The sequence below is a fragment of the Eublepharis macularius genome, chromosome 16 (genome assembly GCF_028583425.1).
Source record: "Eublepharis macularius isolate TG4126 chromosome 16, MPM_Emac_v1.0, whole genome shotgun sequence".
Taxonomy (NCBI): Eukaryota; Metazoa; Chordata; class Lepidosauria; order Squamata; family Eublepharidae; genus Eublepharis; species Eublepharis macularius.
The window spans coordinates 10,162,641-10,176,639 of record NC_072805.1 but is presented as its reverse complement, the minus strand read 5'-3'; the positions used below and the strand labels follow the sequence as shown (position 1 = coordinate 10,176,639).

Here is a 13,999-nt window from a genome sequence, read left to right as displayed (position 1 = left end):
TTGGTTCAAACGAAAGCTTATCCCCCTATCGTCTGAGGTAATGTTCCAGGCATGCAGTTATAAAATAGATAGTATCAAAGTCAAACATGCGTATAGTAAATTCTATTGTGCTATCTTGCAACGAAGGAGCTAAGAAGGTTTGCATCCAGTTTTGGAGAAGGGGAGGGAGTACATTCAAATCATCTGCACTTAAGTAACCTTAGCAGCACTGCAGATGCTGTCTCCCCACCCCCCCCACCCCATTTTAAGAGTGTATACAGCAAAAACCAAAAAGACCTGGCATTTTTTTATAAGGTGCTGTGTGTGGATCTGTAGATCAGAACTACAAAATCTTTCATAAAGGAAGGAAAGATACATATTGGTCAGTCTAAAGAATGGCAAATTCTTGCTGCACATTTCTGCTGAAAATTGGTTGGATGCATTGTGCAGGGTTTTGGTAGAAACTTTTCCTAGAATCCATGCATATTTTAAATATTTTTGAAGAGTCCACTCTTAAGTTGATCTTTACAAAATTAAGATAAACAACTGAATGTAATGGGGGGAGGATCTAGATTTATAAGCAGATGATTCTTATTTATAACTAGCCTAGTTAAAAGACTTATAGTTAAACCATTTATACCAGTTGGAAAGTACCCTTTTAAAACAAAACAGAACAAAACAAAACTGAATATCTTTTCATGGATCCTGAAAGCTTCTTGAATCGCTGAGCAAAAAATTCACAATGCAGCAATGCAGCTACGAGGTAAAGCATTCAAAGACTATTCATAAAGCATCTACAAAGAGTGACCGCAGATCACTTAGAGTCTTCAAGCTGCCGGTGTTTCTCCTTTATATATATATATATATATATATTTACGATTTATATATATATATATATATATATTTAAACATCTGTGAGCAGCTTACTTTTATTAACACAGTTTTGGTTGGCTATGGTGTAGTTGCCAGTTCTGAGGTTAGCCTCTCTAAAATTGTCTATGCTATTATTCATATCCTCTTCAATTTCCATGTACTCAGATTTGCTGATTGTGGAGGAGCTACGGCGACTCAGGTCACTGTCAGATAAATTAGGAGAGCTAACTTTAAGCAACTGAGCCTGTTCTTCCCCTTCTGTTTCTCGGTGGTAGAAGTAGTTGAAGTTGGACACAATGACAGGTACAGGCAGGGCAATTGTCAGCACACCAGCGATGGCACACAAGGAGCCAACTATCTTGCCTCCAATTGTCACAGGGTACATGTCACCATATCCCACAGTGGTCATGGAAACCACTGCCCACCAGAAAGCATCGGGGATGCTGCCGAAATGAGTTTCAGGTTCTTCCGCTTCAGCAAAATACACCGCACTAGAGAACAAAATCACCCCAATGAAGAGAAAAAAGATAAGCAACCCTAACTCCCTCATGCTCGCCTTGAGGGTCTGTCCCAGAATCTGCAGGCCCTTAGAGTGTCTGGAGAGTTTGAAGATTCGAAAGACTCTTACCAGTCTGATGACCCTCAGGATAGCCAAAGAGGTGGCTTGCTCCCCCTTTTGGGGCCCCTCCTGCTCAGCCATCTCTGTGCCCAGAGTGATGAAGTAAGGGATGATAGCAACTATGTCAATGAAGTTCATGATGTTCTTGAAGAACTCGGCTTTGCTGGGGCATGCAAAAAAACGCACCACCAACTCAAAGGAAAACCAAATGATGCACAGGGTTTCCACGACAAAGAAAGGGTCAGTGAAGATGTTAAACTTGTGCGGCATGGTGGAGTTGTCGCTGAGGTTTAGAGGTCCTGTATAGTCCCTGCTAGGCGATTTCAATACTGGCAAAGTTTCCAGGCAAAAGATGACTATGGAGATTAAAATCACCATAACGGAGACGATGGCAATGATCCGGGCCGGCCCGGAGCTCTCAGGATACTCGAAGAGGAGCCATATCTGGCGCTGGTATTCCTTTTCGGGTAGGGGCCTCTCTTCCTCTTTGATGAACCCTTCATCTTCCCGGAACTTCTCCATGGCTTCCTCTCCCAGTTCATAGAACTTGATCTCCTCAGAGAACATGTCCAAGGGCACATTGACAGGCCTACGAAGCCGCCCTCCAGACTGGTAGTAATAGAGGATGGCATCGAAGCTGGGCCGGTTCCGGTCAAAGAAGTATTCATTCCTCAGTGGATCAAAGTATCGCATGCGTTTCTTGGGGTTACCTAGTAAGGTGTTGGGGAACTGGGCAAGAGTTTTTAGTTGGGTCTCAAACCTCAGGCCAGCGATGTTGATCACAACCCTCTCACAACATTCATGGTCATCATGAGCGCCAGGCCGATAGCTGTCCTGAGGGTGGCCTGGCAAAGCAGAAGCGTCGTCCATATTCTCCCCAACCATCACAGTCATGATGGCGAAGGGTCGGGATAGACAGAAAGGCTAGAAGATGGGACAGGTTGCTGAAGGAGAAGCGTTCCGAGAGCTGGAGGAAGAACGGAGAACCCCAGAGGGAGGGGCCACTGGGTCTGGAGACAAAGCTACAGAGTACATGCAGAGGAGATACGGGGTCCTGATATGGACAGGTCAGGAGCAGGAGGGAGAATGGGTTACCAGGGCTAGGAATCTCATGGATATAGGTAGGCAGATGGGGTGAAAGGTGTCCAGGCTGGAGCACAGGAGGGGTATGGGGAAGTAGTCATTTGGGAGGGAAGGGAGGGAGGTCCCTGGCGGTGCCCAACAGGGTGGCTGGGGCCTCCGAGGGCACTTGCCAAGCGAAGAGGGTGGAATCCCCTTCCTTTTCAGCTCCTTCCCGGTGCCTTTTTAATGCAGTCCCTCTGCTCTCCTCCAGTACAGCATCCTTGCTGCAGCCTGTCGGCAGCTTCTGCTGTTGTAGTCACACACTTTCCCCCAGCAAATAAATAAATAAATGCAGCAGCCGGGACGGAGGCGACGGCTGAAACGCCGAGTCAGCAATCTCCAGCAGCTCCTGCCTGGCTCGGGGCTGGTCCCGGGTCCTCTTTGATCTCAATTATTTAGTGAAAAGAATCAAGCTCATTTCCAGGGAGGGGGAGGCAAGTGGCAGATACTGTAAAGGGACAAAAAGTAGATTCTTAACTGCACTCACGGGCAGCCCAAATGCAAGACCCGTCACGACGCCTCCAATCCCGGGGCTGCGGGTGCATGCAACTTTCCTGGCCCCTCAAAGAGTCCACTTTAAAAAATGCAAAAAAGTGCAAAATGTAAAAAAAGCTCTTTTGAGGCATTAGCGCCCCCCTTCCCCCCGCGTCCTGCATCTTTGCTCATCTTAACTTTCTCAAGCCCCGGAGGGAACGCAGCCTTGCCTGGCTTTACGCACAACTTCGCCTTCCCGACCCCGACCTATCCTCCGAAGTAGTCCCCCTTGACTTCCATGGCGCAAAGGAATTTGCCGCCGCCGCCGCCGCCGCCAAGAGCCCGACGAGGGCAGAGAGGCGAGGGGCCCGTGCGAGAGTTCGGGGGAAAGGCAACCGACCGGGGAGGAGGAGATCGTTGGAAGCGTTTGAAGGGGGGTCGCTTATTCGCCAGCTGCTGCGCCTTGGCGAGCCGGCAGTTCCCCTCCGCAGCCTCCCGCTTGCCCGCAAGCCAAGCCCGCAAAGCACCAGCCAAGCCCGGCTGCGACGAGCTGCGCGGCGCCGGCGACGGGAGAGTCCCGCTTACCTGCGGCGGCGGGCCGGCCGCTGCACCAACCCCGGCCGGAATGCGTCAAGGCGCTTCGCAGCGGCGGCGGCGGCGGCGGCAACCAGGCGCCCGCCTCCGCCTCCGCCTCCTCCTGCGCGCCGCCCGCTTTGCACGGCTGCCGGCGACCTGCTGAAATATTCATGGGACCCCCCTCCCCCGCCCCTGGACGAGGCGGCGATGCCAGCCGGGGGCGCCTTCCTCGCGGGCACTCCCCGCGCGCCTCAGGGCCGGCCGAGGCTGCCACCAGGGGCCGAGGCGCAGCGCTGCGGCAGCGGGCGGGACCCCCAGGCGGGGCGGCGGGAGGCGGCTACAGACGGCGAGTGCCCGGCGGACCGGCCGGCCATCCCCTCCTCCGGCGGGCACAGCCCCGGGCGCGCTTTTGGTGCAGCCGCGGCGTTGCGTGGCGCGGCGTTGCGGCCGGGGCGGGGCGGGGGCACGGCGGGCGGAGGCGCGGGGTCTCGGCCGGGCGGCCGCTCTCGTCTGCCGGCGCGCCGGAGCTCCGAGCGCCCCGGGCAGCGTCGCAATGCGGGCGTGCGGCGGGGCCGACGGCTGCGGGCTTCCCGTCCCCACCCCGGCACCCACCTGCCGGCCTGGCGCGGGCGAGCGGGGCTCGGCGCCTCGACAACCGCCTGCCGGAGAGGCGCGCCCCGCTGGTTGCTTTGTGGGGGGAAGGGGGGACCGGGCTGGGGGCGCGGCTTGGAGGGGCGCCTTTGGGGCCCTGGGGCGCGCTTCCCCTCGGGCGCCGATGCCGCCGGGCCTTTCTGCTCGGGCTTGGCTCGGGCCTGGCCGCACGTGGCCCCCTCGAGTCAAGCCATTCCTTCCCTCCCTCAGCCGAGCCGCGCCGCCACCCAAGCGCAGCGGGTCGGCCCGACAGACGCGCGGCAGCCGCGGGGGCTGCTGCTCGTCGGAACACGTAGGTTAGTGGAGCATTAACGTGTCCAGCAATCTGAGAACGCCGCCGGGGCCCGGCTGTGCGCGCGCGCCCGTGTTGCCTCCACTTCTGCTGCCCTCCAGCCCCTCCACGGGCCGGAGGCGCTGCAGAGGGCCGCTGCAGCAAAGCGCCCCCCCCCATCTACCTGCAGAGCAGCTGAACTGATGCAGCTCGGCTTGCCCCCCCCCCCCACTTCCGCCGCAGCGCACGCCAAACGGGACGGGCTCTCCGCAGGCTGCGGGAACTCTTGGCCCGAGCGCGCTGCTCGCCCCCCGCCCCGCCGGCCGCTCCCTCCACTGCCTCCCTCGGGGACACAGCCGCCCACCCCAGCCAGCCGCCCCTCCGTTTGCAATCACGTGCTTGCTAATGGACTAGCTTTCAATCCCCGGTGGGGGCAGCCAATGCACAGTGTGGTGCAGTTGTGCATTTCGGGGTGGGAGGCACTTCATCATCATTGGCACATTAGGGAGAAAATGCCCATTTTGTGACGTTGCCATTAGCCCACTGAGCTCATGGACCAGATAGACCTGGGCACCAAGAGCGAGAGGAAGGAGCTGAAACGGGTCATCAAAGATGGAGCCAAACCCTCCCTCCTCCCTGGTGAAAAGGGGCCACCAACTGTTGGTCACTTGGTGGGAGCAACAGACATCACAAGGACCAGGGGCTCTGGTGGATGACCAGGATCTGGGCGACCTGGGGCCAGTTCCCCACTCTGCCATGGAAGCTTGCTGGCTGACCTTGGACCAGTCACAAAGTCTCGGCCTAACTTTCCTCGCAGGGTTGTTGTGGGGATAAGAGAGAGAGGAGAACAATGTGAGCCACTTTGGGTCCCCGTTTGGGAGAAAGGTGAAGCATAAATAAATAAACAGGACCTCCCAGGCCTGTAACATGTTAGGCAGCGAGAAGGAGGTATCCCCTCACTCTGTACTGAATGATAGATTAAATTTTCAGTACTTATTCTGCTAAATATTGGTCATGCATTCATGAAAGCTTTATAGTTTCTTAAAAAACAGTTCCCCCCCCCTCCCTCACACATATAATAACCCTGTGACTGCGCCAAAGGACAGCCAGTGTGGTATAATAGTTAAAGTCCTAGCCTAAGACTGGAGAGAGCCAAGTTCAAATCCTTGCTTGCCAGGAAATTTACTGGATGACCTTAAGCCAGTCATTTGCTTGCAAGTTAACTTACGTCACAGAGGAAATAAAGTAAATAAAAATATAGCTGAAGATGGAATGCAAATAAAGGTAGAAACAGGGCTTTTTTTCTGGGAAAAGAGGTGATGAAACTCTGAGAAAATGGTCCCTCTGAGAAAATGGTCACATGGCTGGTGGCCCCGCCCCCTGCTCTCCAGACAGAGGGGAGTTGAGATTGCCCTCCGCACCGCTTGGCAGCACGGAGGGCGATCTAAATTCCACTCTGTCTGGAGATCAGGGGGCGGGGCCACCAGCCATGTGACCATTTTTAAGAGGCGCTGGAACTCCGTTCCACTGTGTTCTAGCTGAAAAAAAGCCCTGAGTAGAAACATAGAAACTCAGAACTGCGTGGAACACCAAGGCCCATCTTGTTCAAACCCCTTCATAAAGCAAGAAATTCACAGCAACCTTCTCCCCATTCTCCAGATGACCGTTGCTCTATGCTCAGAGGAAGGCAAAAAAAACCCCCAGGATCCCTGGCCAATCTGGCCTGGAGGAAAATTTCTTCCTGACCCCAAAGTGGCGATTGGCATTGCCATGGGCACATAAGAAAGGGCCACGAGAGCCTAGCACCAGCTCATTCTTTCTTGCCCTCCTTCTCACCATCTGCCTAAATTCATACTGTGTCATAGAATCAGCATTGCTGTCAGATGGCCATCTTAAAAGCCTCCAAAGAGGGAGACCCCACCACCTCCCAAGGGAGCCTGTTCCACTAAGGAACTGATGTTACTGCCAGGTAAGTTGGTTGGAAGACAGAAGAAGAGAAGGATGATGGAAAGCATGATAAAGGGTCTACAGAAGAAAAGGGGGTATCCCTCAGAAGTTCTTGCAGGTTCCCCTCTGAGCAACTGGGCCTGGCCCAGCAGCTGGCACTGCGCAACTCAGCCAGACTTTTCCCAGGTAGAGGCTACAGGGGGAGGGAAGGAGGGAGAACTGAAGGGGGGCAGATAAAGGTAGTTTGGCTGGAGGGTAGGAAGAAGGAGACAGGAAAAGAAATGCTCAGGGGGGGGGGGCTTCAGGGAAAGGAAAGTGGAAATACTAGGTAGGGAAGAAATTAGATGCCCCCAGCAAGTCCTTGCCGGTTCCCCTGCTTGTTATGAACTATTCTCTGTCCTCTGATGCACTTCCAACTCAATATCATCATGTACGTATACCAGCCCTGCTTTTGGAGTACATTTTTTTTAAAGAAAAGGAATATGAATGGAGCCTCTACCATTTTAAAAAAAGCCTTCCTGAAACCCAAGGGCATACTCCAGCCAAAACAAGGCATTTTCCCCATCCCATGGATTTCCTCCACATAATTCTCCCATGTTTGGAGTTAAAAGAACTTAATTGTGCCAACAGTGTATAGTGGCCCATTTCAGAGCTTAACCAACCTTCAAAAACGGATGTGAGGTCAAGACCTCACATGCGCATGCTTGCATTGTGCAAAGACGAACCAAGACTGTGGTATTCAGAAGCCATGGGCTGCTGGTTGGGCCCCGCCTGTGGCTGAGCCCCTGTTTAGGACAGGCACTTCTTGCAAAAGCAACCAGCAAGTTCCCCTCTGAGCGGTTCACAACTACCTCCAAACCTGACACAAATTGCTTTTTTCTGTGACATTTTTTAAAAGTCAACCATCATCATCAATCCTGCATTGCGTAACTGGGAATCAGTTATCACTCAATCAGAGAGGAGTTACTTCCCCATTCCCCGTACACAGAATACTCTACATGGAGTAGTAAAAACAAGGAAATAATTCCCTCAGCACTTCTGTGCTGGAAACCATCTTGGGGCAAAGGTGGGAGACCTTCCCCCAGAGGTGGCGTTCCAAGCTTGTGTGAGTTCTCCTTTATTTGTTAAAAGCCGTTCTCTACAGCAGTTTTGTGGCTGCAAGGAATTTGTCTGGTGAACCTGGAACCTGGACCCAACTTGTTAAAAACCAGAATGTGTAATTTGGCTTTTAGAAGGACGTAACGCTGCACTGTAAACAATTCTGTTGCTTTCTGTTAAACTAACACAAGTTAATGATTAAGTATCTAGTAAAAAACAAGTGAAAATAAGACCCCACCCGGACTTCCACCCCTGACCACCCCTGGCTCAAAACAAATTTTGAAGAAGTTAAAGGATTCTGTAATGACCTACAGCCGTTTTTCCTTCTTTAAAATATTCAGTAAGGATGTTCTTACACTTTTATCTGTGATTTTTAAAGAATTACTTCAGTAATTTGATATCAATACCACCAGGAACAGGATAACAAGATAACTCCATCACATGTGAAAAACTGCACAATCCTCCGGATATTTCTAGAGCTTAATTGCGCTACTAGTCAAGATGGTATTTAACCGTGCTGGGGTCAAATACTGTTGAGCTTCACGTTAAACTGAGTCTCTCTGATATAATGAAAACCACACAACTGAATTATGGATTTCCCCCCAGAAATCCTCTGAAATATTAATACCCAAATCTTTTGCCTATAATATCTGATGTGGGTTGCTTCACTTTTTTCTTTCTTTGAAAAATTAATTTCAGCTTTGTCAAAATAAGTAGAAAAATGAGAAATAGTGCCATCCTACACAGAGTTACACCTTTCTATCCCCATAGGCTCCATTTGACTTTAACGAGTATAAATCTCTTTAAGGATTGTGCTAAAAGTTCCTAGCCTATAGATGTTGGTAGCATGTTCAGTTAACTTGAATGGTTATAGATCAAGATGGTTAGCCATGTTTGTCTGTAGCAGTAGAAAAGAGCAAAAGTCCAGTGGCACCTATAAGACTAACAAAATTTGTGGTAGGCTAGGAGCTTTCATGAGTCACAGCTCTGAATAAGTGAGCTGTGACTCGTGAAAGCTCATACCAGACCACAAATTGTGTTAGTCTTCTAGGTGCTACTGGACTCTTGCTCTTTTCCATTGAATGGTTATGATTAATAAGTCTTTGCAGCTGTAAATACTGGGTTGGATCCAAGGATTCTCTGAAGCAAGGGGTGTTTTTCTCCTAGGCCAAGCCTTCCTCCATTGGAGGACGATTCCTTCCATCAAAGAAGAACTTTTCATCTAGCAGAAGGAAATTTTTGAATCCAAACTGTTAACACCTTCCACACTGAGTAAAGTCTCCCAATACATTTTCTGAATTAAAATTACAGTTCCTAACAGTGAGCCAGGGGCTATGAAATCAAAATCCTATGAGTAATCTTTTTTATTTTGGTTCAGCCATGGTAGTGGCTGTGTAGTGGTAAATGCCTGTTCTTGCTCATGAGAAATCCACAATTTAAGCCAATAAATTTGTGCTGAGTCATAACACACCATTGAGTTTACAAATACAAGGCTTCCTTTTGAGGAAGATTTCTGCAGGGTAGAAAATTTTACTCTAAAATGTTTACCTGCCTTATTAAAATACCTTAATAATTCTGGTTCTTGTTAAAATACCTTAATAATTCTCCCAATTTTGAAATTCAGAGGTATTCATTAGGAGTGGAAGAGCCAAAAACATAACAAATAAGCATCTTAATTGAAATCATGTTCGCAAATCAGGAAAGCTTCAGATGATTTCATCAATATATATTAGCTTTTATTCTTTGTAATAACAGATTGTAGTTCTATGTAATTTAGCCAGAAGAACAGAAGAACTCAAATATCTTATTTGTGTGTCTGAGCTTATGACACCAAATTGTTCAGTAATTTGGAACTGGCTTTCTGTTTCTATTTAAAGCGAGTAACTCTGATTTTTCTCTTAATGGGTGACATATGCCACTTTATACGTCTATATGGTATAGTGGTTAGAGTGTCAGACTATGACATGAGAGGCCCAGGTTCAAATCCCCACTCTGCCATGGAAGTTTGCTGGGTGACTGAGCCATTCACATGCTTTCAGACTATCCTACCTGAGAGCCAGTTTGGTGTAGTGGTTAAGAGCGGCAGGACTCTAATCTGGAGAACCAGGTTTGATTCCCCGCTCCTCCACTTGAAGCCAGCTGGGTGACCTTGGGGCAGTCACAGCTCCCTCAGAGCTCTCTCAGCCCCACCCACCTCACAGGGTGATTGTTATGAGGATAAAAGTAACACACTTTGTAAACCGCACTGAGTAGGCGTTGTCCTGAAGGGTATTACCTTACAGGGTTGTGGTGAGGATAAAATGGAGGAGAGAGAGAGAGAGTGTGTGTGTGCACGCGCGCACGCGCGCGCGCGCAGAGCTTTTTTTCTGGGAAAAGAGGTGGTGGATTGCCCGTGGAGAAAATGGTCACACGGCTGGTGGCCCCGCCCCCTGATCTCCAGACAGAGGGGAGCTGAGATTGCCTTCCATGCCGCTGGGCAGCGCGGAGGGCAATCTCAACTCCCCTCTGTCTGGAGATCAGGGGGCGGGGCCAGTTTTGGCGGATGCCAGTTTTGATCAGGCATCTGACGAAGAGAACTTGATTCTCGAAAGCGTATGCTATAATAAAATTGGTTAGTCTTAAAGGTGCTACTGGACTCTTTTTGATTTTGCTACTACAGACTAACACGGCTAACTCCTCTGGATCTAAAAGGTTATGGGTAAATCTTGTTCTAAACAAAATGGACCTAATAATAATTCGAAGTCTTGGTTTGATAAGGAATGTGGAATTATGAAAAATGTTCTTAATATCTATATCAAATATAGGTGTAAGGATGATAAGGATAGTTTAAAGGAGATGAAAAGTTTAAAAAATCAATATAAAGCCTTGATACGATGGAAAAAGAAAGAAGCCATAGCCCTTGTATGGGATCAACTTAGTCAAGCAATTGTAGATAAAAATCCCAGATTATTTTGGTGCGTGGTCTCTAATTGTAACATTAGATCTCCCCCAGTGTGCAGTAATATAATTCTCCCTGAAACCTGGGAAAATTATTTTGAGCATTTTTATCAAGGCCAAGATGAGGCTGTAATGGAGGATCTGGATATTGATAACTTACCTTCTTGGCCCCCTGTGCATCCCAAAAAAATTAAGAACCTTATTCAGACTTTGAGAGTTAATAAAGCCCCTGGTGCTGATCTTATACCTGCAGATCTGATTAAGAGAAACCATGAATGGTGGATTCTGGTTCTTGCTTCTTTATTTACAACTATAGCTAGAACAGGTAGAATACTTAAGGACTGGGGGGTGGCAATAATTGTGCCTATTTCCAAGAAAAGTAACTGGGAGGATCCTGCTCCTTACAGGCCAATCAGTCTTTTAAATATAATAAGTAAGCTTTATTCGAAACATCTACAATGGAAGTTAAAAGATTGGATGGGCCAGGAAGGCCTTTTGGGAGCAAGCAGGTATTAGAGATGGACGATCGTGTTTAGATCAATGTGTCATTCTGGACCATTTAATCTCAAAATACTCCTCGAACTCCCTAACTTCTTTATATGCAGCTTTTATAGATTATAAATCTGCATTTGATTCTATTTCAAGAACAATTCTATGAGATAAGTTGAAATTACTACAATCGATAAGCGTCTGTTGCTCTTATTGAGAGCTCTGCATAAAAATACTTCTATAAGGGTACGTTGCAATCCAAATGGTCACCTAACAAAGATGGTTAGAACAGATAGAGGAGTGAAACAAGGATGCATTTTGGCACCACTTTTGTTTAATATTTACATTAATGATATGGCCCAGTATTTGCACTACTTTGAAAATAGAAATGTGGAAACAAAAGAGTCTGCTCGTCTACCCTAAAGCAATGTTCTAACCACTAAACAACAGAGCTGTATTTAAAGTATCTGTTCTTTCCTCCAGAGATTACCTTTTACAGGTTGATAGCCTTCTGACTGGCAGTAGCCAGAAGTTATTTATTCAGACATAAAGTGAAAACCATTTCCCACCAACAATCATGCAGTATTGTAATTAAGACTTTTATTAAAAATCATTCAATCAAATATACACAGATCACAAAGATACCTATTACAGTTCCGTATATCAAAGAAATAAGAAGCAGATAAGCATACATGTCACAATACACTATTCTATAGATCTTGGATCTAAAGGATAAAATAGAAATTTAAGAATCTTACCAAAGGACTGTCTGAAAGATTAGATACTGTCATGCAACTCAAGTCTGAGAGATCCATGGTCTTTTCAGTGTGGCTATTTAATATAGATTCAATGATGTGAAATCAATCTGTTCTAATGATAGGTTAACACCAGCAACGTCTAATGTTATTTTATTTTTGAGCCAATCATTCTCTTGTTGACACATTGATGATTCTCAACAGTGATAAATGGGACAAAAACGAGAGAGGGAAAGGGGGAACCCAACCTGATAAACAAGTCAGGAACCAACAAGGTTGAGCTACCAAGAAAATATAAAATATAAAAGAAAGATAATTATTTATTGCACAGTGCATAAACGATTAAAAACCACGGAACAAAGTTAAGACCTAGTAACATCAGTTACACAGAGTCACGAAATTTTTGGCACATATACAAGAACCAAGTCACAAAATGAATTGCACGTATACAGAGACCGAACGCATTTCGGCCCTCTGGGCCTTCCTCAAATTAGATCACTGAAGTTTTTACTCGTTTATGCACTGTGCAATAAATAATTATATTTCTTTTATATTTTCTTGGCTCTTCAGCCTTGTTGGTTCCTGTCCCAACAGTGGTGATTCAGGGATCCAGTATTTAAGCAGATACTCAGAGTGAGATCAGGCCTTGTTTTTGGTTAATGTAATGGAAAGGGGTAATTCACAGCTGTGAATTTTCCACAAATATAAGTTAAAGCAGCAATTTAAAGCTACCTCTCAACCCTTTTAAATCCTCCTTGCCTCTGTTGTGCTTAAATCGCTCTCTACTTCCGGTTTTCTGCAGTTCTCTTGCAGTGCTCCAGTACAACTGAATGTGTTCTTAATCAGCTACTTTTCTTTGGGGGTTATGTGGGAGCTTAAAATATTTCTCTGGGCCTGCGAAGTTTGCTCAATATTTTTTTCATGATTGTGTTTGTGCAACTTCGTGATTATAACAAAAAATTAAAAATTAATGAACATTTTTTATTGCTGCAAAGGAAAAATGAGCCATTTAAAGGCTCTTCCCTGCTCCTGCCCCAGGAAAACAGAATTGATTAAAGATCCATTCAGGAGCACCAAGGCAGTATCAACATGAGTAAATGGGAAGTAATTAATTAAGCACAGAGCAACAGAAGCAGCTGGGAAGTGTAGAGAAAAGTAAGACTTTTGCTGAACAGTGCATGCTTCCAAGTAAACTGAATAGTGAGATCTTTGCTTTGGGGACGGGCATTGCTACGTTTCTCTAGCTCTTATCATTGCTGAGTTGTAAGGGGAAAGGTGCAGGCAGCCCATTTCCCCTTGTAACTCAGCAAATAAAAAGGACCAAGACTTCCTTTTTAAAAAAACATGAAATCTGGGTCTTCAGAGATGATGGCAATAGGTTGTTAGAACATTAGTTTGCAATAATGATTAATACAATTTTTTTTAAAAAAAAAATCTCATAAAGCCCTCCAGTGTTACAGCATGGGGTAAAAGGGAAAAAATGATGTAGCCATAGAGCCAAGCTACAAGTGACACCTTACCCAGGTTAGACACTTGTCAGCTTCCCTCAAGTTTTAATGGGAAATGTAGGTGTCCTGGTCTTGCAGCTTGGCTCTCCATTACAGCTGCAAGACCAGGATGCCTACATTTCCCATCAAAACTTGAGGGAAGCTGACAAGTGTCCAACCTGGGAAAGGCGTCACTTGTAGCTTGGTTGATATATAGTTAAATGGATGATGGGATGGGTGAGGGCTAACAAGGTGAAATTTAATCGTGACCAGAGGTGCTACTGGTAGGGGGAAGATTTGATCCAGGAATAAAGGTATCTCCTGTTGGATGGTCTTGCAGTCCCCCAAAGGAGCAAGTTCACACCTTCAGGCTGCTGCTGGACCTAGGCCTCACGTCCTGTTGGAGAAACAGGTGACGAGGGGTGGCTTTCACCAACTCCAGTCATTCCTGGGCAGGAAACATCTTGCTATTGTGATACAAGTCCTTGTTACTACATCCCTACACACTTGTGAACGTGTGTGTTCAGTAGAGCTGCCAGATCTTCCAGTGGGGGTGGGGGATTCCTCGCTCCGAGCCTCTGCCCCCTGCTACCACTCACCTGGTCAATGGGAAGGAGCCCCGGGGAATGGGCCCAGTAGGCAAAAACCCTCCTAAATTACGTAAGTTTGATCGGGATCTTAAAGACTACGCCCAAGGACGTGTTTATGAAACAATAAAAAA

General features: G+C 47.3%; 1 protein-coding gene across 1 annotated transcript; it reads right to left on the bottom strand.

Moving 5' to 3' along the window:
• Positions 1 to 883: 883 nt before the first annotated feature.
• LOC129344011 (potassium voltage-gated channel subfamily A member 1) lies at positions 884 to 2,365 on the bottom strand. The gene has a single exon (XM_055000477.1). The coding sequence runs from the start codon at positions 2,363 to 2,365 to the stop codon at positions 884 to 886; it is 1,482 nt and encodes a 493-aa protein (XP_054856452.1).
• Positions 2,366 to 13,999: the final 11,634 nt, after the last annotated feature.

What these genes read in the sequence shown, in the direction of transcription:
- LOC129344011 (XM_055000477.1), bottom strand. Translation starts at nt 2,365, where the DNA reads ATGACTGTGATGGTTGGGGAGAATATGGACGACGCTTCTGCTTTGCCA.